At 34.9% G+C, this 24,987-nt stretch overlaps 3 protein-coding genes across 5 annotated transcripts; 1 reads left to right on the forward strand and 2 right to left on the reverse strand.

Moving 5' to 3' along the window:
• Positions 1–305: 305 nt before the first annotated feature.
• Positions 306–7,151, reverse strand: LOC111493147. The gene is made up of 10 exons (XM_023142780.1): positions 6,988–7,151; positions 5,713–5,809; positions 5,487–5,591; positions 4,457–4,534; positions 3,849–3,904; positions 3,097–3,154; positions 2,523–2,648; positions 2,276–2,371; positions 1,192–1,263; positions 306–659 (listed from the first exon to the last, which is right to left on the reverse strand). Exons 1-10 carry the CDS (start codon positions 7,092–7,094, stop codon positions 597–599), a joined length of 858 nt encoding a protein of 285 aa, XP_022998548.1. The 5' UTR covers positions 7,095–7,151; the 3' UTR covers positions 306–596.
• Positions 7,152–8,136: 985 nt separating this feature from the next.
• Positions 8,137–14,753, reverse strand: LOC111493143. 3 transcript variants are annotated; one of them, XM_023142770.1, is made up of 7 exons: positions 14,589–14,753; positions 14,312–14,400; positions 13,180–14,204; positions 11,672–12,474; positions 9,843–11,090; positions 9,308–9,514; positions 8,137–8,618 (listed from the first exon to the last, which is right to left on the reverse strand). In XM_023142770.1, the coding sequence occupies exons 1-7, from the start codon at positions 14,589–14,591 to the stop codon at positions 8,319–8,321; spliced, it is 3,675 nt and encodes a 1,224-aa protein (XP_022998538.1). In that variant the 5' UTR covers positions 14,592–14,753; the 3' UTR covers positions 8,137–8,318. The 3 variants fall into 3 exon arrangements, with proteins under 3 accessions (XP_022998538.1, XP_022998537.1, XP_022998539.1); XM_023142769.1 differs by having other exon boundaries at positions 13,180–14,400; XM_023142771.1 differs by having other exon boundaries at positions 8,472–8,611; positions 13,180–14,400.
• Positions 14,754–16,260: 1,507 nt separating this feature from the next.
• Positions 16,261–22,663, forward strand: LOC111493144 (ATP-dependent zinc metalloprotease FTSH 9, chloroplastic-like). Its single transcript, XM_023142772.1, has 13 exons — positions 16,261–17,256; positions 17,682–17,747; positions 17,829–17,963; positions 18,099–18,164; positions 19,206–19,391; positions 19,472–19,558; positions 19,649–19,762; positions 19,877–20,001; positions 20,114–20,222; positions 20,596–20,721; positions 21,386–21,709; positions 21,790–21,913; positions 22,134–22,663. Exons 1-13 carry the CDS (start codon positions 16,375–16,377, stop codon positions 22,271–22,273), a joined length of 2,484 nt encoding a protein of 827 aa, XP_022998540.1. The 5' UTR covers positions 16,261–16,374; the 3' UTR covers positions 22,274–22,663.
• The last annotated feature ends 2,324 nt before the right edge of the window (positions 22,664–24,987 follow it).

Below are 24,987 nucleotides of genomic sequence, written 5' to 3' on the forward strand. Positions count from 1 at the left end.
AGAAGCCTAAGAGATACACATAAGTTTATTGAGCTTGCTCTTAATCGAGTCGAGGTGTCTTTCAAACTCTACAAGTATCGGAACTCCTCTTATGAAGATATACAATATTGTCCTAGCTAGCTCACCCGACACCAATCTGATTTGAGCATTGACTTAAGTATCGACATATGATATACATAGCACTACACCAGTGTGAATAATCTCTCGTTGAACACCCAAACAACTCGTCTAGACACCTTAGCTATAAATTTATGCCAATTTTACTTAATCTTCAAATCAAATGCAGAAAAATTGCAGGAGTGCAGTTGAAGCACAAGCTTTTTGTAGATATCCAATCTTTTCAACTCCTGAAGACCCACAAAAACGATATGCTCCATCCCCATGGGAATGTTTATCAGTACAAAAAAGTTAAGCGACCTCTTTATATACGATAGCTAACGTATATATTATCGCATCGCACATAGCGTTACATTTTGATGATAACGGCCTCAGTACTGTGCCTAATCTTACAAAACTAGATTACCAAATCAACAAAATATCAATACCGATTTCACTGCGCGTTGGCTGCAAGATTGAATGGTTCATGCTGAATAACATCATCTGTAGTAAGATGCCATGAAGTAAAGCATGACAGCTGATGAACTGGTGATCAATAGTTCCTGTGAATACAAAAAATGGTAAATCTCGTGCATAATGTATCATGCATTTATCTCAGCATTCTGTGATTTGAACTTTCAAGTCATTATCACATGTAGGTGCAAGAGAGAAAAAATTGTTATGATTGAAAAAATTTTAAATAGTGATTAGAGGTACTGGCCAACTATTTGACACTGCATGATGCATATGAAGTAGGTCAAGGACCGAGATAAGTCCATTCCTGATAATCCAGATGGTAGCAAAAAAGAAGAAATAAAAGAAAATAGACGACGACAAGAAAACCATGATCCATATGATAGGTTTAACTATCCTCGTCGATTGATTTTGTTCGTTTTAGTCAGTTGCAGCAGCTAATTAGCTTTGTAGTTTTTGATCGTTTTCCAGTTGGCCTTGCATTATTTTCTTATTTCCTTTAAACAACTATGGCACATTCCAGACTTGAATTTAAAAACATGGCCTCCTTCGGCTAGAAAAAGATTTACAATACGCACAACAGCATATGCATGGATATTAGTATAACCAAAATGGCAGTACCTGACTATTGTAGAGAACAACTGGGATATAGCTGCCCATGAACTCGATGAAATTCAAGATACCAGTATATGCCTGCAACAAATAAACCAAAATAATAAAGCTACAAGGAGAGGAAAAAAAAAAATAATAACAAAAAGAATTGAAGAAAATTAGATTTGAAGATCTAGCATATAATAAAAAGAGCCAAACAAGTCAAAATAAAACCCTAAATTCCAATTTTCTTCATCCAAGATGTCTACAAGAATGACATTCAGATCACAATACAATACACAGATATGATAATCCTTTTTGACATAAACGATAGGTTAAATCAATTTGAATTGAAGTTTTAAATTGATTTTCAATTCAAAATCAAGAGATTTTAGATTTACCTGATAAATTCAATTACTTACGAAAGAATTATTAATCCCAAATCTCATTGTTAAAACTTTTCATTAAAGCACTTAAGTACTATATTAAGTTGACTAAGATTAGAAGTATCATTTATTGAACTAATTCGGGTTATATCTTGATGCAATTCTGATAATTGGTTCAACTAGTTATAACAGCAATTAATGAAAAGCATCAAAAGTCAAATAAATGGAAAAGACAGAATGACTCCTAAACTGACTACATCAATGGATGAATCAGAACATATATAATTATGTACACCCAGTTCACTCATAACAGTTAAATGCAGAATAAATATGGTCATTTCAAGACTCGTAGATATCAAATATTCAGACATCACATTTCAATCTATAAAATATGCGTGGGATCCCAGTTTCTACAACCGAATGACACCATGAAAACTTTACTTGATTGTTAAAATAAAATTAGTTAAATAGTAAGCATAAACATAAATGACGTTATGTAATAATTGGCAAATACAAGAAATTTCTAGAATTTTGCTAGTCAGGTAAGAAAGTTGTGCATGATACATCCATTTTTTTTTACTACCGACTCTTATTTATTTAAGAAAGAGAGTAACAAAATTTTGGCTAGTTAAAACTAGTGATTGCACATGCATAGCCAGAAGCTAAGGTAAGGTCATAGAAGTGATCATTTTACTTCATGAACAATGAGCAGAGGAAAGATGAAATACCAAAGAGGAAACAGCAATACATCCAAACACTAGAGCAAGAGATCGTAGTATCCGCTTTCCCATCCGTATACCTCGTCCTGAATCTTCACCATCTTCCTGCAGTCAGTATGAATTATCATATATGAGTACACACAAAAATTGGATCTATTACAGCAAAATGTTGCATACTCCATATTCTCTGTATACGATATTGGAAACAGAAAATTGACAAAAAAAAAAAAGTGTTCTTTCTAGCTTCTCAACATACAGTAAATGAGGGTGATACAGCTGGTTCAAAAGCTTTCAGCTTTTCAAAAATCCGATAAACAAAAGCAAATGCCAAGAACTGCAGAGGTTTATATTCAGCACCGCCACTGATAAGGGCCCAAGCAGTCTGCAGAAAGCAATAAAAAAAAAATGAAGTTTCATCAAACACAAATTTACCATCTTCAGTCTCCATAAACTTTATTGGATGCCCTAAAAATTCAAGAAAAAAACCAATCATGTCACTCAGATTCACAAGGAAGAAGAAAAATCCCTTGAGACATACCCTCAACAAAGATGATAAAGATGGCAAAAATGAATTTATATTTTTTCTTAGTTTCACAATTACACTAAGCAAAGTTGTCTGTTGTGTTACAACCTTGAAGCCAGAACAAAATGAAAAGATATCTTTACTTCTATGAATCGACAAGCACGTGGGAACAATTTATTATTTTGTTCAACGTAGAGAGAGAAAAAAAAAAGAATACAAACACTTGTCAGCATTCCGTGTCAAATTGAAGGAGAAACAAAGACAAAGTAATGAAGGCTCAGATGATCAACCATCTTTCAATACTTACAAATACAGCAGATATTGCCATGTTAATTTGCATATCTCTGGGGCTAGATTTTGAAAACCTGAAAAATCATTTGATTTCAGAAATAAGGAGTTATCTAAGAGGAACAAGAAGAGCATTGGAAACACTACACTAGATATTAGAGAAAATATGAATTAGGTAAACAGATTATACATTTCTACAGATAATTTCATCAACTGAATAATTAAGCAATTGCTTTATCTTTGGCATATAATGTGCGAACACATATATATATTATCAGAAAACGTGTTCATGCTTAGTAATAAAAAATAATAATGAGATTCAATTGACCACAGAACTTCTATCCATGGTCTAAGATTAAGGTACACAGATACTTCAATTATCTGGCAATGGAAACCTGGAAAAATGTAACAGAACATTGGCTAGAGTTCAACTCAAATAATAGAAGATTCAAGAGACCACCGACCTTCTGGCTTTTATATAATAAATTAAAGACTATCACTCCACAGACAAAAGCCAATGTGGCTGTATACAAATGTGCGAAAAGGGGGAAATCATTAACTCCTAAAGATGTATAAATCTAAATCAATACTCTTTTTAGCAAGAAACGACTTTTCTATATAAATCTAAATTTATAAAGTGGACAAGGTTTGACAATTAGAAATCAACATATTTTAAAGAATATACGGTCACAAGTACATCTAACATAAATAAAGAATAATAAGACTTCAAAACTTTCACGATATTTATATCCAAATAACACAAAACCAGACCTTGGCCCCCATGGGACAATTGGCTGGTTGTCAGCATACTTGATGTCCTTAGAAACCTGCATTTATCGAAGATTTACAATAATCTGAAAATAACATTAATCCCAAAAAAAAAAAAAAAAAAGGGAAGACTGCACACACCACAGACATTTTAGAGTAATGTTTAAACATTGCTTAGATTATGCATGAGGATGAAAATAAGCACCAAACTTTATGTTTATGTGAAGTTTTCAAGTTAACATAACTCTATTTGCATCAGGGAAACAATGGTTCGAAAGATGTTACCTACTTCGGCAGAAATGGTCTTAGAAACTTGGGAAGAAAAATTGAAAACTGTGCTATGGAGATGTGTACGACTAATAATTTAGTAGTGAGAGACACGGGAGAGAAGAGAGAGAAAATAAGGGCAGAATGGGGACTGCTCAACTTCACAATCGGCATGTATGCAGAATTGAATTATATGTAATTTACAAGTAGATACAACTTCTTGTTGCCTAAAGTTAAAGTAAATCAAACATTTCCATTCATTTGTTAATAATGGGATAACAATTATGCAGCTTTTAAAGGTAATTTTCCTGAAACCCAAGTAAGAAACAGCATAATAAACGTACCTTCACTGAGCCAAAAGTAAGACCCTTCTTCCGGTTGGTGAATTGTGCCATCATCACTTTGTCATAAGCTTTCTCCAGCTGGAAATATCATGTTAACTACTATAAGAACCTAGATCTCAAAGTGCTCAGATGCCATAAATTTACTGTAAAATAGAGCTACTTCAGCTAATACATCGACCAGTATACAGATGGATGCAGCACCATACAACCAGAAACTAACTCCTAATACTTTTTTTTATATCCATGATAGTCCAGGTGAGCTTGCGTGTACGGTACAACTGCCTAAATCTTCCCATATTTAGTTATCAAGGAAACTTGCAGTATATTAAATCTTAGGTAGGTGACCACCAAGGCTTAAACTTATTTCCTCTAAACCATTTATTATTTACCAAGCTCTTCTTGACCATATTTCCATGATAGTCAAGGTGAGCTTGCGTGTACAGTACAACCGCCTAAATCTTCCCATATTTAGTTAACAAGGTAACTTGCAGAATATTAAATCTTAGGTAGGTGATCACCAAGGCTTAAACTTATTTCCTCTAAACATTTATTATTTACCAAGCTCTTCTTGACCACTAGGTCAACTCATAGTGGTACTAACTATTTATACACTAATTGTTAGATAATCAAAAAAGCCATCTAAAAGTTAATGAAATTGAAATTGGTGACTTCCAAAATTCACATTTCCGTAAGTTCTGAACTAAGGACTACCAAGTGTCTCCACAATATTTGGTAGTTGGTAGTCAAAAAACAAATAAGACATTTTAAAAATCCTTCGTTGGTTAAATCCAAGGACCTGAGAGAACATAAAATTCTCAAGTTTTAAGGATTACAATTACAAATTTTTTATTATAGCCCGCTGCCAAACATAAACTCAGTGTTCCGTTTCCTTAATGCAGTCATTCCATATCAACTTTTACTTACTTCTAATCATAGCCTGATGCGATAGCATCACATATTAAAGCTAAAGTCGTGCCTATGAAAAGACGTTGGACACCAAGAGAGACGGAGAGGGGTGCAGATGACATACTCTGGCTGCAGCTGCTTCATCACCGTTCCTCTCAGCTTCCTTGCGTTTTTTAGTATATGCTGCTTTGACCATATCAAATCCCTCAATTGGGTTTACGCCCAGAACCTAATATGATGGGAACATTAAAAAAAAAAAAAAAAAAAAGTCAAACAATAATAGAATCCTTAGTTTTCCCATTTCCAAGAACACCCTTTGAGAGATGCAAACTGGATAAAAGTTCAACTACCTCATACGGATTGAAGTCACTGTCTGGACTTGAACTTCCTGCGGCAGAAGCTGCTGAGCAAATAACCATCCTTCTCTCTCGTGTTATTTCTCTAGATCTGTAATTTAACTCCGTGTTATGATTAATTGTTGATGTTGGATGATGAATCGACTAATTTAGGGAATGATCATGGGTTTATAATCAAAGAATACTCTCTCCGTTGGTTTGAGGCCTTTTGGGGAAGCCCAAAACAAAGCCATGAGAGCTTATGCTCAAAGTGGACAATATCATACCCTTGTGGAGAGTTGTGTTCATCTAACATGGTATCAGAGTCATGCCCTACACTTAGTCGTGCCAATAGATTGGTAAATCCTAAAATATCGAACAAAGGACTCCAAAAGAAAAGGAGATGAGCCTCGATTAAGGGGAAGCGTATTTTGTTCGAGGGGAGGTGTTGGATGATGAATCGACTAATTTAGAGAATGATCATGGGTCTATAATCAAAGAATACTCTCTCCATTGGTTTGAGGCCTTTTGGGGAAGCCCAAAGCAAAGCCACGAGAGCTTATGCTCAAAGTGGACAATATCATACCATTGTGGAGAGTTGTGTTCATCTCATAACAGAAATAACGAAGAAGCAAATGCAATTATGTTCACATGAAACCTCATACTACGTAAGCACTTCATCCATCTACTTGTTCGACTTTTCATGAGCTGATTAATCTCAAAGAGTAAAAATTTAAAACATGAAAAAACAACACCCCCTGGCTTTCATGTGAGACTAACACATGATCTAAGCCCTCAGCATACAGATAATTTACCAAGAACAGACCGTCAATTATGATTAAATTTATGCCAACTTGAGTCTGACTCGATTAATTAAGGCATATATTTTTGAATAAGAGGTAAGAAGTTTGAATCATCCATTTGTTCAACTCCGAAACTTATTCTTTCAGTCATGTTTCTCACCTAAACCAAAAGGCTAATGGGCTTCCCAATTACTAAGCAGATGAAAACAATTTCGCAATTCATCAGAAACTTCAGCTTATGAGATACTGCATTTTTTTTTTTTCAGATTACGAAATCCAAAAGCATTTTCATAGATAAGATAAGTCGAAGAAATGAAATAGGATAGCAGCTGAATTCCATGACAAACTCGATATTGTCGTTGCTTTTACATTTCAAGATTTTTGTGTGCTCATTCGCGCGGACTAGCAGCCAAACACGATGGAAAAAGTAAAAACATCGAAGTCCATAGTAATTGATGTCACGAGTCGTTATCATCATGTCGATTACCTGATTGACGACGAATGTAACTGCAAAACGGGGGATTTGGAATGAAACATCTGCTGAGAAAGCCGAAGCTTAGGGCAGTGGAAGATGTAGGAGGCTGCTAACGCCATCGCTCAGCTGTGTCAAAGGCGGAGCGAAAGAGACGAAGAGGTTCCAAACAGTGTATCGTTTTATTATATTTTTTTATCTTTATCTTAAATTAACAAAAATACCCTACACTTTTTACTTCTTTAAATTAAAAAATATTCTTCCAATTAGATTTAAATATAAACGGTTTCTAAAATACTTTATAAACATTTAAAAATATTTCAAAAATACTTTTACCTTATATAAATAAATAATTAATTAATTAAAATTCCTATTGTCGTGTATAAACAAAAACATCTATTTTCGCCCAATAAATCATCTCCCTTTCTAATTTCAAGGATGTTAATAATAACTATTTAAGATATTAATATTACTTTTAAATTAATACTAACAATTTTGTTCGTATACTAATATTTTTTAATTTTATAAAAAAATTAAAAATATTCCTATCAAAAGGTGAAAATTATCGATCAAGTCAAAAATTCACTTAGACCTAAGACCAAGAGTGGGCTAAAAAGATTTAACACCATTGTTCTTTTGTTTCAGATATTTACGAACTCTTGAGTATCAAATTGTAGGTAGTCTGACACCATATTTTTTCGACATATATCACAGGTAAAAGTTGAAATTATTTTTTGAGATTAAATCATATTTTCATGCTGAACTATTAAATCCGTCCTTGATAAGCTATTTTCATATTATGATGTAAAAAAAATATATATTATCGATGTATAAAAGGTCTATTATCTTATTTTGAGTTATAGTTGTGAGATTCTTTAATATATAAGATCATAAAATTCTTGTAAAATCCTTCAAAATAATACACGAGCATATTATAATTTTTCTTCATAATTTAAATTTATTATTCTTAAATTAATAATATTTTCTTCCGATCATAAATTTGCTTATTTCAACCATGTATGAAGGTAAGGACGGTAAACTCTAATCTTTTAAGTAAAAACATATCTTAACCACTTGAGTAATGATCCGAGTTAGTCGACGACGACATATATATAATAATATAATAATGTCTCCAACATATTATAGAATACACTACTGATTGTGTCAACAAAACCTTAGGACTATAATTACATTTGGTTTTGGTTATACTTATACACAACTAACCAGTAGCTTCACAGTTATAAAACAACTGAACAAAAGAATAAATGAATGAATACTTACTTCCCTTATGAGCTTTGCTAAATGACTACGAAGTAACAAGCGCCCCCCACTCTGCATGCCCACCATTACTGGGATCCTTGACCTGCAGATAATGAAGATTCTAATGGGTTTTCATGGGCCAAACCTGTGGGGCTTTGCTGGCCCACTCCATTCAAATCTTTGGAGTAGCTTTCCATGTCGTTGCCAAATTCCGAGTCCTTCTCCTTTACGGCATCAGTTTCTGGTTTGTTGAATCTATGAGATTCACATTCGAGTTTATCGTCTCCAGCAGCTTCCATGTTATGGTTGGTCGAAGCAGTGGGTGTTTGTTCAGTTTCAACTTGAACTTCTTTGGCGGTGATTTCTGTTAGAGGGTTAACTGCTACCTATCAACAGACATTAGCTTTGTCAATTACACAAGAGATTCATCGAAAGATGATCGAAAGAAAAAATCGATAACAAGAAGAATTTATCAATAGTTTGTTTAAGAAAGGTGGAATGCTTTTTAATCAATCAAATTATTGTTAGGTTTAAACATGTAAGATCCCACTTTGGTTGGAGAGAGGAAAGAAGTATTTCTTATAAGGGTGTGGAAACCTCTCTCTAGAAAATCGTGAGACTGACAGCAATATGTAATAAACTAAAACAGACAATATCTGCTAGTACTTAAACTGTTACAAATAGTATCAAAGTCAGACACTGAATGTGCCAACGAGGACGCTAGCTCCCAAAGGGAGTGGATTGTGAAATCTCACATCGGTTGGAGAGGGAAAAGAAATATTTCTTAAAATGGAATGGAAACCTCTCCCTAGCAGACGAGTTTTAAACCGTGAGACTGACGACGATATGTAACAGGCTAAAATGGACAATATCTACTAGCGGTGTGTTTGGACTGTTACAAAACATCTATATGCTCATTACATAAATGTCACTTCATGACATTTATGTGACAAGTTTATCAAAACTTATTCATAGAATTGAGGCATTGGTTGTAGAGTCTGCATTGATATTTAAACTCTGAAATTCTTTCTTAGGGACATAAAAGACAATACGAGGAGACAAAAGAAAGAATTACCTCTTCTTGTATAGTAATTTCTGAGATTTTCAAATCATCATTGGGCGCTGAGCTTAGTGAGCTTAAATTCTGATCCGTTTTTTCACGGTCATCCTTGGCCTCCAATATGGATTTTCCACCATTTTGTTCTGAAAAGCCATTGATGAGCTCACTTTCGACTTCAATGGAATCAGCAGGTTTATTATTATCAGGGGAAGTGATGGAATCCTGCTAAATACATTGAAAATAAAGATAAGGGAGTCAAATTAGTGAGCACATTCTCATTGTACCTTTAATAATCACAGCTAAACTGATAGACAATAGTAGCCTTTCATTTAGCTTCAAGGTCCAAATCACAACCACATCTTCTATTTCTAGAATCATATGCTTATTTAACTCGTTTTTTCTTGGTTCTCTAATCGATTTCTAAATATACTTTTAAAAATTTGAGCAATTTTTCAAGAGTATTTTTACAAAGTGAAAGTGATTTTAGTAGGCATAAAACTAAAAACTAGAAAGTTAAAGCAACAAAAAGTTATTATTTTCTAAACCAAACCTGGGATAAGGAGACTTTATTCATATGGACTTGTTCTTCTATTGAAGACTTTGAAGATAATCCTGCTCTGGTATCCAGAAGCTCTCTTTCAATTACCGAGTCTTGCTCCACAGTTGATTTCATGGCATCATTAGACTTCTGAAGTTCACTCTGCACAACGTTTACTTGATTCTGTAAGGCATCAGAACGTATTATGTCAATGGAATCAGGAGGTACTCCTCCATTGTAGACCAAGTTGTTCTCTACGGTTGATTTCGAGGCATCGTTAGAACTCTGGAATTCAATTTTCACAACATCTGGTTGATTCTTGATGTCCTGTTTCAACTCCAATGGTTCTTCAATTTTTTTTGGCTCTACAAAATCTCCATTATTCCTATGGGATTCACTTTGTACAGAATTTACTTGATTATCTGAAGTATCAGAACATATTATTTCATTGGCAACAAGAGGCACCCCTCCATTTGTGGCTGGCTCGTCCACCACTGGAAATTTCAGGGCATCTTTGGAACTCTGGAATTCAGTTCCCACGACATTTGATTGGTTCTTATTGTCTTGTATCAACTCCAATTGTTCTTCAATATTTCCTGGCTCTACAAGATCTACATTGTCTGTAATTTGATCTGTGATTTTACTATCTTCTTCTAAATGTTCATGAGCCTTGCCAAGATCTCTAGTGCTGGTAATTTGATCCATGTGTTTACTACCTTCTTCTGAATGTTCATGAGTTCTGCCAAGATCTCCATTGCCAGTACTTTGATCCATGTTTTTACTTCCTTCTTCTGAACGTTCATGGTCCCTGCTAAGATCTCCATTGCCAGTAATTTGATCCATGTTTTTACTTCCTTCTTCTGAACGTTCATGGTCCCTGCTAAGATCTCCATTGCCAGTAATTTGATCCACGTTTTTACTTCCTTCTTCTGAATGTTCATGAGCCCTGCCAAGATCTCCATTGCCAGTAATTTGATCCACATTTTTATTTCCTTCTTCAGATTGTTCATGATCCAAGTCGGATCGACGTCCAGAAGAATCTTCAGGACCACCATGAAAGTATTCGTCCAATTTTAGATCAGTCTCTTCCAATGAACTTGTTATCTTTCCATCATCCTCTTGTTTCATCAATATCTCCAACCCACCATCAACATTTTCTCTGGTTTTCACTGTGTTTTCCATGTTCGCTAGAGCTTCTGGATCTTTTTGATCAATAATGTGATTTGTGGCCTTTTCATCATCTGTGGGAATAAATAACTCCTGAAACAGAGTGAATCAGCTGTATGTTTTAATCATGGAAGGAGACCATATGTAAAGTAAATTTACGTTCAATTTCTTTTATTTTATGATTTTATAAAATTTAAAAATGTTATCAAACAATCTTCAACGTGATTTTCTACTAACATTTCTCATTTCTAACTTATGTAACTAACTAAAACATCCAGATATGTTTACAATGCATTTGCATGAGTTTAGAGTCACAAAATATATTGATGATCAGAAATAGAATACAATGTTTTTCTACTTTCATTTTTTATATTTCCGTTATTTTCTTTTTCATTTTAGTAATATTTATAATGTTACGTGAAAGAAAACTACTTCTGAGTTTTTTTTTTAAACTTCCAAGAACATAATAACATTGTTCTCCTGTTAAAATGAAAAACAGAAGCGTTTTATTTAAGAGAACCCTTAATACAAGTACGTATCAGTTATAATTCAAACAATTTTGATGAAAGCACCCTCAAATGCTGAAATATCTTGTTCATTTTGGTTACTTTGTTGGGTATGTCAAATTCATGTTTAGCGCACCTCAAATCGATAAAAAGAGCTAGAGTACTGACCTCGGGCATTTGGGAGACAACTTGAGAAGGTTGATCCACCAGCTCCTCGGCCATGGGACTTAGAATAGTTTTAGGGGGCAATGCTTCAGTGACATTCATTGCCTTTACTTCTTCCTCCTGTGAATCCAATACAATCTTGTTAGACCGCAACTCTAACAACGGACTCGTGTTATCTTGTTTACCTCCAAAACTTGCCTCCTTTTCAACCTCCCAGTCAGGGTTCAATGATTCTCCATCAGTATTGTTCCCATCAACAGTCGGAGGGGAGCCAATTTCAGAAACCTCCACTTGCAGGTCAGAAGCAATGGAGTAAGTTGGAGTCTGACATGGAACTTTATCTGGATAGGGTAAACGCTCCTCCATTTTGTTCTTATTAAATGTCGTGGGGCTAAAATCACAGAGAGGCTCCTTTATTAATTTTTTCTTTGGTACTCTACAGCTCAATGATTTGTGCAGTGCGTTGCTCAATTTTGACTCGAAGTTTTTTGAAACTACTCTCACGTCATCACAGATCACCTCTCCGGGATTATCGGATGAAGATGAATGGCTTGATTGGCTACTAACGTCTTGCGTCAGCTCCAGCTCCAGCTCTATTTCAAATTCACTCTGGGAATCTGGCGGAATCTCCTTCTCCTGACCGCTTTCGAGCTCCAATTCATTAACATCCCTGGCCTGTGGTAAATCTTCAGTTTGAATGCCTCTGGCTTCTACAGCAATAGGTTTCTTCTTTTCAGTTTGAGGGTCGCTTTTAAATAATAGCTGTTCGATTAGCCAGTCATGTTCACCTTTATCTGCAATCGAAACTAAAACAAAGACCATAGTTTTGAAGTCAGTTCAGTGGTGCCTTCATCCTTTTCTCGTCAGATTGAATTTGAAAGGGAGGGGGATTTCAAAACTTATTTCGAAAAATATTTTAAAATAATCATAGTAGTTTTATACAATTGAATTTAAAATTTCCCAACATGCTATATTAGAACTTTTCATTTAGCATATTTCAATTAGTTAAGAAATGTATCAAAAAGATTATCAATTCAATCTCCAACTCCACATGTTGGTTGAACTAAAGAAAATAAATCTGAACTTTCAAAAATAAATATTTTTGTATTCACTAAATTATTTTGCATCTTATATCTCTTCAACATATGTGGTTTCAATATAAGTTGCATTAACACATTTAGCTACATAATCCATTTGTTAATATAGAAAAATAAAGGAAGGCAAGATGATTCAAGAATTAGAATAGATATTTTGAAATTTTATCCAAATAGACAAAGTTTGAAGAACGAGATTAAACCTTAAAAAATCTTAAAACCAAATTGAAATGACGCACAACAAGCCACATGAACGAAATTATAACTTAACTTATACTTTTATTCCATTCAATGCTATAAATGATCGTAAAAATCATTTGTTAATATTTTATCTAAAGAAAAGAAGAATAGTTCCTGGTCAATTAGTCGTGAAATCAGATGATGAAGAAAAAACAAAAAGTGAAAGAATTATCTTACTTGAAGGTCTTCTATATCTGTGGTGGTATCCCAGTCCCCCACTTTCTTCTGAGTAAGCGGGTCCAAGACAAAAGCTCTCGTGCCTGCAGAATGTAAACTCCTGTTGAAAGCTATCGGCCATAAGATTTGGTTTCTCTTCATGTGGATCATATGGAAGATCAAATGGATTTCTCATTGGCAACAAAACGGAAGGAGCAGAACCAGGCAATGGTATGCCTTCTATCTCTCTACCACCATCCGTCGAGTCAAGAGGATCATTCCTTGTAGTGACAATTTTGGGAATATGACAAGGAGGAAGAATGTCGACTGTTAGAACAATTTCTTCATTTTTCCGTTTGTACAACTTTCTGGCTCTTCTCTTAGCAATAAGGCTCTCCAATCTTCTGTTCCTTTCAATCTCTGAAAGCCCAAGATCCATCAGATTCTTCTGATCATCTTCTGTCCACTCCACAGCTTTATTCCTATCCTCTTGCGCTTCTTCTTCATCCTCATCCTCTGGATCTTCTGAGCTTTTGTTTTTCTGCTCATCGCCACTGCTATCAGATTTATTAGTCTGAGAGCTTGAGCGATCACAAAGTACCAGATCAGACTTTAATGGTAACTCCAAGCCCGAAATTGGTTCCTTTGTGCTGGAAACTTCAATACTCTTATCAACTGATGTACTGGAAACTTCAATACCCTTATAAACTGATGTACTAAGAGCGGATGCATTATTTCCAGAATCAAGAGATTGTGTTTCTTTCACCTCAATTAATGATTTTAAGTAATCGAATTCAACCGACAGATCCGTCCTGACTACCGGAGATTTAGTTGGAGTATCTGTTCTGCTCGTTTCACTCTTTTCTTTGAATCGTTGTCGCCGACTAGTTGCATTGCGTAAGTATGCGCTACGATTTCTATTAATTGTGGCCGTCGACTTTTTAGGGACCTCTGGTTTTTTATCTTCTACTTTCTCACCTCGAATTGTGGACCTTTTAGAAGTCCGAAAGGCAAGGATAACTCCAGTTAAGCCAAGAAATGGCAAACTGTAAAACAGAATACTAAGAACAGAAGGCAGAAAAATGTACAAAACGAAGAGAAACAACAATGTACCAGACATGTAAGGATGCTGCTGTACAAATCTATGACTAACCCTAACGGACAAATGAACAATTCTACAAACGCATAATTTGATATCTTCCATATCGATTCCCATCTCTCTTCAATACAACTAGATTTGACCTAGCTAATCCAAAAAAAATATAAACTAACAATCAGGATCAAGGATCAGACTAATCAATCAGAAAAAAAAAAAAAATATATATATATATATCAGGATTCCCCGAGACAACGGAGGTGAAAAACGACGCAGAAAAATGGACGTTAAAACTGATAATTGAAACAATCTTGTTTGTCAAAAGAAAACTTGCCATAAAATTACGAGCTGGAAGATTGATAGAAACACTTCACAATCGCAGCATCAACGTTCTCCCATTTTTAGAAAATCTTTGGATTGGCCGATTAGCAGAGAAGAGAGATCCTCAATATCAGGGCCCTTTTCTTTTGAACGTTGAGAGACAAAATAGCAAAAAAGGTAGCCGAAGGAAGGCGCGCATTTTGACATCCTGTTTTTTCTCTTTATCCGCTTTCCTTCCATTCATAAAATATGGGAAACTTCTTTTTCGTTTACAATTTTATAAATTATCTGAAAATTTAAAATTATCGTTTAATTAAGTCTCATAAATTATTTTTTAATTCAAAGATTAAATTATAGATATTTTATTTACTAAGTATCCATTCTCTCTAATTACTCACAATTTTTTTTTTTGATGAATTTTATATTTAACTGGATTATTTTATTTTGGTTGATTAACGTAGAACATTTGCAAGAATGAAATTCAAAGGAATTGACAGGGGCCCACACAAGCGGTGGTAGGGACTATTTTGTAAATTTTAACCTTTAAATTTTTAAAAATTTTAAACAATTTCTCGTTTATCATATATATTTTTTATAGTTTCTTGAATACCTACGAACTTTAGAATTATTATATTTATGTTAAAAATGCTTATATCCTAAAGAGTTCGGGTTAGAAAATGAAAAGTGGAAGAAAGAAATTAAGAAGGAGAAACGAGAACAAAAAAGACGAAAAATGAAAAATTGTTGAACATATATTGAAATAAATAAGAGAAAAAAATCGAAGAGAGATGTTATAAAGTATAAATAAACAATTTAGTTAACCTGCTAACTATTATATATATATTAAGTATTAAATCATTTTTTAATGTTCATCATATCTTAATGGAATTAAGAGTATTTTTGAAGTTATTTTTAATACGAAATTTTAAGATATTTTTGAAACAAAACATTAAAAATTTTATTAAAATTATTATATTTAAAGTTTAAATATAATTTTAGAGATGGGTATTTTTTTTTTAATTTAGCCAATAAAATATTCTCCCATATCAATTTGTTTATATATATATATTTATTTATTTATTTCCTTAAAATTTGCATGAAATCCTCGTAATTTTGGTAGGTAGGTTCAAAATTTAATTCAGACCATAAAAATTCGTACACGTGGCAGCACCTTAACAAATCATTCAACACCAAGAAAATCGACAGCATAATCCTTTGGAGTTACCGGCGGTAAAATTTGGGTTATATTCCCGCGTAGGTCTTTAGTTTGAAAAAAGTAATTTTTTTTTAACAAATTATAGAAGAGTATTTATAAATATTAAGGACTAAATTTTAACTTTTATAAAGTGTAATCTATCATTTGCAATAAAATATAAGAAAATACGTGTCACATTCTCATCGGTCAGAACCAGACCTGCGAACGCATCGCACTGGATAAAAACCCAATGTAAGGCCGGGCCCACGGATAAGGCTACGAAGCAGAAGGTGTAAAAACCAAACCAACGATCCAAATTCCTTTCCTCACCTTCATCTAACGGTCTAAATTGCAAGTTGAATTTTCCAATCACATTTCCCCGCCCTTTCTATATCTTGTTTTTTTTTTTTTACCTCTCACTTCTGCCGCAATTTTTCCAAAATTTTTCTCCAGGTGCACTGCTCACGTCCATAGGGTTTTTTGTTTTTTTTTTTTTTGTTTTTTTGTTTTTTTGTTTTTTTGGTTAGTATAGATTAAAAAATTAGGAAAAATACATAGTTCAATTCGGAGATTTTGATTTTATTTCGGATTCTGGAGTTCCGAAATGTTATCGGTAGAGCCTTTAAGTCCGGTAATTCGAACCAAGTTTCATCTCGATTCGAATTGTAATCTACGTAGTTGGAATGGATTGGGGGTTTTCCGTTGTAAATCCAGGGTATATCACCAGGATTCAAACCGTTTTCTTCTGAATTTGGTGCCCTTTCCCTCTGTAAAGTTGTATAGATTAGCGCCTTCGAAAAACTCGGATAGATTCAATCTTTGGGGAGGTTTCGCGGGGAATTTCGGGTCGAGGAGTATCAGGGTATGTGCAAATAGTAGAGATAGTGATTCCACAGGTGGTTCAGGGGAGAAGAGTGAAGCTAAACCTAGCGAAACTCAGGGGGTTAATAAGAACACAACGAATTCTGGTTCTTCGTCCAATCCAAGGAGGGAGAAGCACGGAAAAGGAGGGGGTTGGTGGTGGTCTAAAGGCGGAAAATGGCGGTGGCAACCTATAGTTCAGGCCCAAGAGATTGGAATTTTGCTTCTGCAGCTCGGAATTGTAATTTTTGTTATGCGATTGCTTCGTCCTGGGATTCCATTACCGGGCTCCGAGCCGAGGACTCCCACGACATTCGTAACCGTACCTTACAGTGACTTCTTAAGCAAAATCAACAGTAATAACGTGCAGAAGGTAGAGGTTGATGGAGTGCATATCATGTTTAAGTTGAAATCTGAACCAGGTGCTCAGGAAAGTGAGATAATCAGTGGAAGCAAGCTGCAGGAATCAGATTCATTGATAAGAGGTGTTAGTCCGACTAAAAGAGTAGTTTATACAACTACAAGGCCAAGTGATATTAAAACTCCATATGATAAGATGCTTGAAAACGCAGTGGAATTTGGGTCACCAGACAAGAGGTCAAATGGATTCTGGAACTCTGTAATGGTGAGCTTTTAAATGTTGTGTTATGCTACTAAAGATCTTTCTGAAGTTAAGTGGACAGTTATCTTATTTTCTATGTATGTGATATCTTTCAAAACCATGTCCAAATACTGCTAGTTCTAGCTTGATTATAGCAGAGTGATTATTATCTTGCTAGCACGAAGAACAAGCGGGTTCGATGGCTTTTAAATGTCTGTTGGAGCTCTAAACTTACATGTCGGCGATAGCTTTTATAAACGATCTATATATCTTCAAGTGCAACTAAAACATGCTCTTACTATGTCATATTTTGAAGAAAGGCATGGGAACAATGAAAAGCATGAATTCAACTGTAACTTTATTCTTTTACGCCTCTTATGTGCTTCAACTATATCATTTATTACAGAATTTTAAAGTGGCAAAACATATACTTGTTTTGTGATTTCTAGATAGCTCTGTTCTATGTTGCTGTGCTTGCTGGCCTTCTCCATCGGTTTCCTGTAACCTTTTCACAGGTACGAGATGGCAAGCTTCTTTTTGTTTTACCTTCTGAAATGTACTCTCCTTATTCTGATCGGGTGCCTGCTTGTATTTAGCATACAGCTGGTCAAATTAGGAACCGCAAGTCTGGGGGTTCTGGTGGGGTAAAAGTCTCTGAACAAGGTGAATCAATTACTTTTGCTGATGTGGCTGGTGTTGATGAGGCTAAGGAGGAGCTAGAAGAAATCGTGGTATGTTAGACATGGGTTTAGTTCTTTTCTTGCCCAATTAAGTCATTAATATCATCAACAATCTTTTGAGAACTTCTCACTTATTTGGGAAATTGTTTTTGTATAGTAACAATGTAAAATAAATATGCTTTACAGGAATTTTTAAGGAATCCAGATAGATATATTCGACTTGGTGCTCGGCCTCCTCGTGGTGTTCTTCTGGTGAGTTTTAATGAAAGAATAATGATGATTGTCAAGGGTCCATTTGGAAGAACTGCGTGCATGCAGAATCCATTTAAAAAATAAACTTTCAGAGTTTATACTTTCTTTTTTAAATGAAAGTTGTTATATTATATGTTATTAACCAATGTTGGTTGGACCAATGGTCCATCTATTGCACTTCTAAACTTTAAGTTTGGCTTTAACAGTTTGATACATTTAATCTCATTTTTTTTCATTTGCATATCAGACCAAGAAATCGAACTTACAGTTAAAAGCACTGTATACACTTTTCTAACTCTATGCGTTGTTGATGGTTCAAAAAAAGATCTTTTAGGGAAAAACTATTTATGATCTACACCCTCATTTCGTTTTTTCAAATTTCCAACAGTACACATAAAAAGATTCCCAAGTACTCATTGATTGAACGAATAATTTTTTCTCAAGAGTACACTTTTTTTTACACAAATCAAACCAAAATTCTGCTTCCATTTGAAAAAGATTGACGCTTTTTAGTTTGATATATGTTTTATCTAAATATCCATGTCATGGTTGGACTTAAGTCTGTGTATTTGTATTACTATCTACAGACACTTGAATATGCTTATTTAAGATGCATCTATGCCATTCAAAATACCACTTAGCTTTTTAAACCCAATGAGGTGAACTTTGGTGGTGCATCTGCAATTTGCAATTTCTTTCAACTTCTATGATGTATTTGACTAATCAAAATCCTTGTTGAGCTCTTAGCACACCCCATTGAGTGCTGCTCAATTTTCGTTTCTCTACTAGGCCTTCTTCTCCTATCAATATGACACCCCTTTTAGAATAGAATGATATGCTAGATGGGCTACGTGTCTATTCGATTGTACATTAGTATATTTCAGCTTATATTCATGTTCATTGGTATATTTTGGAAATGTATGGGCTAGATGATGCAGACCAGCAAGCACGATCCTTTCTGGTGAATTGTTCCTTTCATTTTTATGCAAATAAAATGGGATTCTGGTATATAAAGTTTGATTATCTTTTTTAATTGTACAGGTGGGTCTACCAGGGACAGGTAAGACTCTTTTAGCCAAGGCTGTCGCTGGGGAAGCTGAAGTACCCTTCATAAGTTGTTCTGCTAGTGAATTTGTAGAACTGTATGTTGGCATGGGTGCCTCTCGCGTGAGAGATCTCTTTGCACGGGCAAAGAAAGAGGCACCATCAATCATCTTTATTGACGAGGTTAGAACAAGTGATAGTGACTATTGAATAACTAGTATAATCTTTAAAATTCTTACAGTCAAATCCCCGCCTTCTTGTAGATTGATGCTGTAGCAAAAAGTCGTGATGGTAAATTCCGTATTGTCAGCAATGATGAAAGGGAGCAAACCTTGAATCAGTTGCTTACTGTAGGTTTCCATGCGTGAGTCTTCAGCTTCCAAATTATATTATGTTAGCCAATTAGCAATAAGTTCAATGGGTTTTAAATTTCTTTACAGGAGATGGATGGGTTTGACAGCAACTCTGCTGTCATTGTTCTAGGTGCTACCAATCGATCAGATGTTCTAGATCCTGCTCTTCGCCGACCTGGAAGATTTGATCGCGTGGTTCAGGTTTGTGACCTGTATTATGATTCTGCTACTTGTCCAAGTTGAGTGATAATAAAGTTAATCTCAACGTTTTTTTTTTTTTTCCTGGTCTCCCACACTATTTCTTAAAAATTCTAGGTGGAAACACCCGACAGGACTGGAAGGGATGCAATTTTGAAAGTACATGTTACCAAGAAAGAGCTCCCCCTTGCGGATGATGTCAACCTCAGTGATATTGCTTCTATGACCACAGGCTTTACAGGGTATTTTGTATTCCCTTTCTATCATTTCTTCTGAGACGCGTTTCTAGTTCATGAATCTTAGTCCTTTGTGATGAGTTGATTTAAATTGGATTGAAATTTATACATATTACAGGGCAGATCTGGCAAACCTGGTTAATGAAGCTGCTCTTTTGGCTGGAAGACAGAACAAAATTGTGGTGGAAAAAGATGATTTTATTCAAGCAGTGGAGAGATCTATAGCTGTAAATATTTCTCCCTCTCACACACACGCCATACACATTCACACGCACACCTCCCTTAAATGAAAAAGAAAGGAAGCTCGTAAAGAAGGGCACTACTAGCTACCTTGAAACTCATTAGATATTTTAAGACAATAATTGTGGAACTAATTGGCTGGTTTATTTGCAATTCTACACGGCATCATTTTTCAAGGGACTAAGCCGCTCACTAAGATTACGACAATATGTAATAATGTCTATCTGATGGGTTGATATGAAATCTATTGGCTAAAAGAGGATTAGGGGAGAGATCCTTTGGAGTGAAGGACGCTCTATGCCTTGTTTGCATTTGGATTGATTGATTTTTTTTTTAAATGATGTAAATTATTTGTTGCAGGGCATAGAGAAGAAAACTGCCAAATTGCAAGGAAGTGAGAAGACTGTAGTTGCACGACATGAGGTTGGTCATGCAGTTGTAGGCACAGCTGTTGCAAATCTTCTACCTGGACAGCCGCGTGTAGAGGTAGTAATAGAAATATGTTTAAGAAAGACGATTTAATGATTTATTGTTATGTGTTTATTTTTGTTGGCAACAGACAGATATAGTTCTAGTTTTGTTATTGGGGCTTTAGGATCATTTGAGTAGTTTAGCTTGCCTAACTTATGAATCAGGATGAGTTTAGTAGATTTCAACGAACACTTTTATTTTTTCGTATAACCAAGTGAATGTTTTTGTCTAATTATTTGAGGCAAGTAAATTTTTCATTCAATAATAAAATCCTTCTTAATTTAAATTATAATAGTGATTATATATCGTATTTTATTGGCCTACTTTTGCGAGGTCAACAATGTTTTTCATATATCCTTGCGAACTACTGAGTATGCCGTTCTTAGCATTGGATTTAAGCTGTTGGTCTATATCATGTTCGTTTCTGCCTGCTACTGCACATTAACCTTGAATTTGTCTACCTTGCTTAAAATGTATTTAGGGATGCTGTTTCTCCTTAGCTCTAGACCAAGCAATTCTTGCTGTTTTGACAAACCAATCTGACTTGTTCAATATGTGGAACTATTGATTGATTGTTGGGCACTAAAGTTCTAGTCTTACTTTAGTTTATGAGGTTGAATATATAGTAAATATTGTCCGAGCCCCAAAAATGAAATCCTTTCATGAATGTTTTTATCAGAAATTGAGCATACTACCAAGGTCAGGAGGGGCACTTGGGTTTACCTATATTCCTCCAACAAATGAAGATAGATATTTGCTCTTCATTGATGAGTTGCGTGGCCGTTTGGTTACGCTTCTGGGAGGACGTGCAGCAGAAGAAATAGCCTTTTCAGGTCGTATTTCAACTGGAGCACTTGATGATATCAGACGAGCAACCGACATGGCATACAAAGCAGTGGCTGAATATGGTCTGAACCAAACAATAGGCCCGGTGTCCATAGCAACGCTTGCTGGTGGCGGAATCGATGAGTCTGGGGGAGCTGTCTCTTGGGGAAGGGACCAGGTTCCGAATATCGTACAATTTCTATTTTTATTTATTTATATGTTCTATGCTGTCCATCTTAATTATAATATACGCAACAGGGACATCTTGTTGATCTTGTTCAAAGAGAGGTTAAAGCATTGCTACAATCTGCTCTCGAGATTGCGCTTTTAGTCGTGCATGCAAACTCAGCTGTCTTGGAAGGGCTTGGTGCCCATTTAGAAGGTGATATTCCTTTTTTCTTTTTTTCTTTTTTTTTTTTTGTGTGTGAATTCTGATAGATGTAGAGTTAAAGATAATCATTTGTCTCGTTTGCTAGAAAAAGATAAGGCAGTGACTTGAACTAGATGAAAACCTTGACAGAAAACGATTTGGACAAACACAGAAATCCTGATCTTTAACAAAACTAGCATTGAAGATTTATTTTTCATTTCAATTGTCTTAGGCAAAGAAAAAGTAGAAGGTGAAGAGCTGCAACAGTGGTTGAGAATGGTTGTTGCACCAAAAGAACTGACAATCTTCGTAAGAGGCAAACAGGAATCTCTTCTCCCCGTACAGTCCGTGAACTCGGCCCCATCTTCATAGCCATCGTGTACAATTCTTGTATACTAGAGTGAACTAAATTTCGGCCCATTTTTTTGTAAGATGCCTGCTGGTTGGATGTGTCATCCACAAAATGGAAGAAAAAATACCAGCAAAACAACCACCAGCAGCTGCCTAAGCACCTCGTGTTGGAGCCATGTTCAGGTATGTTGCCATATCAAACTTTAATGTTCTCAATCAGCTATGCATTGGTCGCAATTTTAGCAGTATCCAACTTCATATCTGTAATTTATTACCCAGCTTTATAAACTGCTGTACTGTAAATATATAGCGTTTCCATAAGTTACAAATGAATGAAGTCTGGGTCATTGTACTCTCTCAAATGTTATCAGTCATTCTTCATTCAACAAGAATTTGTGCATTTTCTTTAGACTTTTGTTGATCATAACCTCTCCTTTTTTCTATCTGTGTCTGTCTAGCTTAGCAATGTTAGAACTGCATGAAGTCTGGGTCATTTTTCGTGTACTCCCAAAAGTTTCAAGCCGTCAGTCAACCGAAATCGGAATGTGAGCATCTCTTTTAGTACCTATAATTCGATAAAACTTTATAAATAGTCTTTACTGTTTGATAAAACACTAACTTTCAAAATCATAGGTACTAAATTCTAAGTTTCTCCATAGAATCCATAGGATAAAGACCGACTTTATAATTTAGCCATTCCTTTTGTTGATCATAACTTGTCTTTGGTTGTCCGCTCTCTCTGGCTAGTTACTGCCATAAGTTACATCAAATCATCATTCAACAGGAATTTGTGCGTTTTTTACCTCTATTATTGAACATAATTTTTCTTCCTCCCTTGTCGAGCAAAGCTACAAATGCAGGACATTGGTCCTTTTACTAATCTTCCAAAATTACAGGTCATTCACCATTTAACCGGGATTGTGTGTTTTTTTAATGTTCACTTTTGTTGATCATAATATGCCTTTGCTTTTGTGTAACGACTCAAGCCCACTACTAGCAGATAGCCTAAAGATGAACTTGGACTATTACAACCCTTTGAGCCCTCTTTCACGCTTCTCCTTTAGATTTTTTAGTTTTTCCTTGTAGGTTTCCCCATTTCATTTATGTTAGGAAGATGTTTCCACTCTTATAAGTAATGTTTTGTTTCCTTCTTCAACCGATATGGGATCTCACAATCCACCCCTTAGGGACCCAATGTCCTTGCTGGCACACTGTCCAATGTCAGGCTCTAATACCATTTGTAACAGTTCAAGTTCACCGCTAGCAAATATTGTCCTTTTTGAACTTTCCTTTTAAGGTTTTCTCTCATAATTCTTAAAATGCGTCTATGAAGTAGAGGTTTCCACAACTTTACAAGAAATATTTTGTTTCCATCTCAACCACTACGGGATCTCACATTGTTTACATCAACTATTATTCAACATAATTTCTCTCTAGTTGAACAATGTTCACGTGAAGTTCAACCATTTTACTTGTACTCACAAAAGTTACCAATCCTTCAATCATTCTGTGTAGGAATTTGTGCACTTTTTATCCTCCATAATTTCGGTTGTTATTATTGTTATTATTATTTTATATTTATTCCTTTGGTCTCTTGCTAAGTTTGAGATCTGAATTCAAATTTTTAATCTCTTAGTCAATGACATATACTTTTAAATTGAGAATATATACACGTGGCATGAAATGTAAGTACTAAAAATTATTGGGTTACTCTCTCCAAATTCTATCCTTACAAAATTAATCGCATCCGAATTTTTTCGTTCTTCGTTCATCGTTCATGATCCTCACCTCTCTTCTCCATCTCTGTTTGTCTCTCTCTCTCTCTCTCTCTATCTGAGCATTTTCTGCATCATTCAGATATTATTTCATAATAGGAATGGGCTTTGGCTGTTTGAACTTCATCCACATATATGAGGGTGGTGAGAAAGTGAAAGCTTTGTGGGTGTGGTGATGATATTTTGGAAGCATATAACTAAATATCAATGTTGCTATCTGAAAAAGAAGTCAACAAAAAATTGGCAGGTTTTGAGTGATCATAATGCTTCTTTCTTGCCATGAATTGATTGCCATTTCTATGTGTCGCATTGGAACGGTGGGCGCCAGAATTCCCAATTGTATCTGTTCTTTCTGTCTTTTGTGCTTGAAAGAAGTGCTGCCCTTGAATTCTGATAATTGGATGAATAACTATATTTTAAATTAAAATATCAATTGGAAGACGTCAAAAATATTATTGGACAGTGGAACGAAACATTCTTCTTTTCCTATTTTGTTCTTCATAGTGACAAAGTTTTACAAACTTTGAGAGAAAGTTCAAAAGGAAAATTCCAAAAAAGACTATCTATTTGCGGTAGGCTTGAACTGTTAACAAATAATATCAGAGTTAGATAACGAGTGGTGTGCCAATGAGAACGTTGGGTTTTGAGGGGGGAGGTGGTGGATGGTAAGATCTCACATTGGTTGTAGTGAGGAACCAGTGTTGGTGTTGACAAAGACGGCCCCTAAGGGAGTGGATTGTGAAATCCCACATTAATTGAAAAATGAGAATGCAACATTTTATAAAGATATAAAAAGGCTAACCTAGAAGATAACAGGTAGAGAGTTATGGTAATAAATTACAAATAATTTAAATAATATATAATTAAAATAAAATAAAATTATATTTATCCTTTAAATGTTGTACTAATTTTGATTAGCTTCTATACATAATTTTTATATTAGTAATCTTATAATTGGAA

The sequence above is a fragment of the Cucurbita maxima genome, unplaced genomic scaffold (assembly GCF_002738345.1).
Source record: "Cucurbita maxima cultivar Rimu unplaced genomic scaffold, Cmax_1.0 Cma_Scf00018, whole genome shotgun sequence".
Taxonomy (NCBI): Eukaryota; Viridiplantae; Streptophyta; class Magnoliopsida; order Cucurbitales; family Cucurbitaceae; genus Cucurbita; species Cucurbita maxima.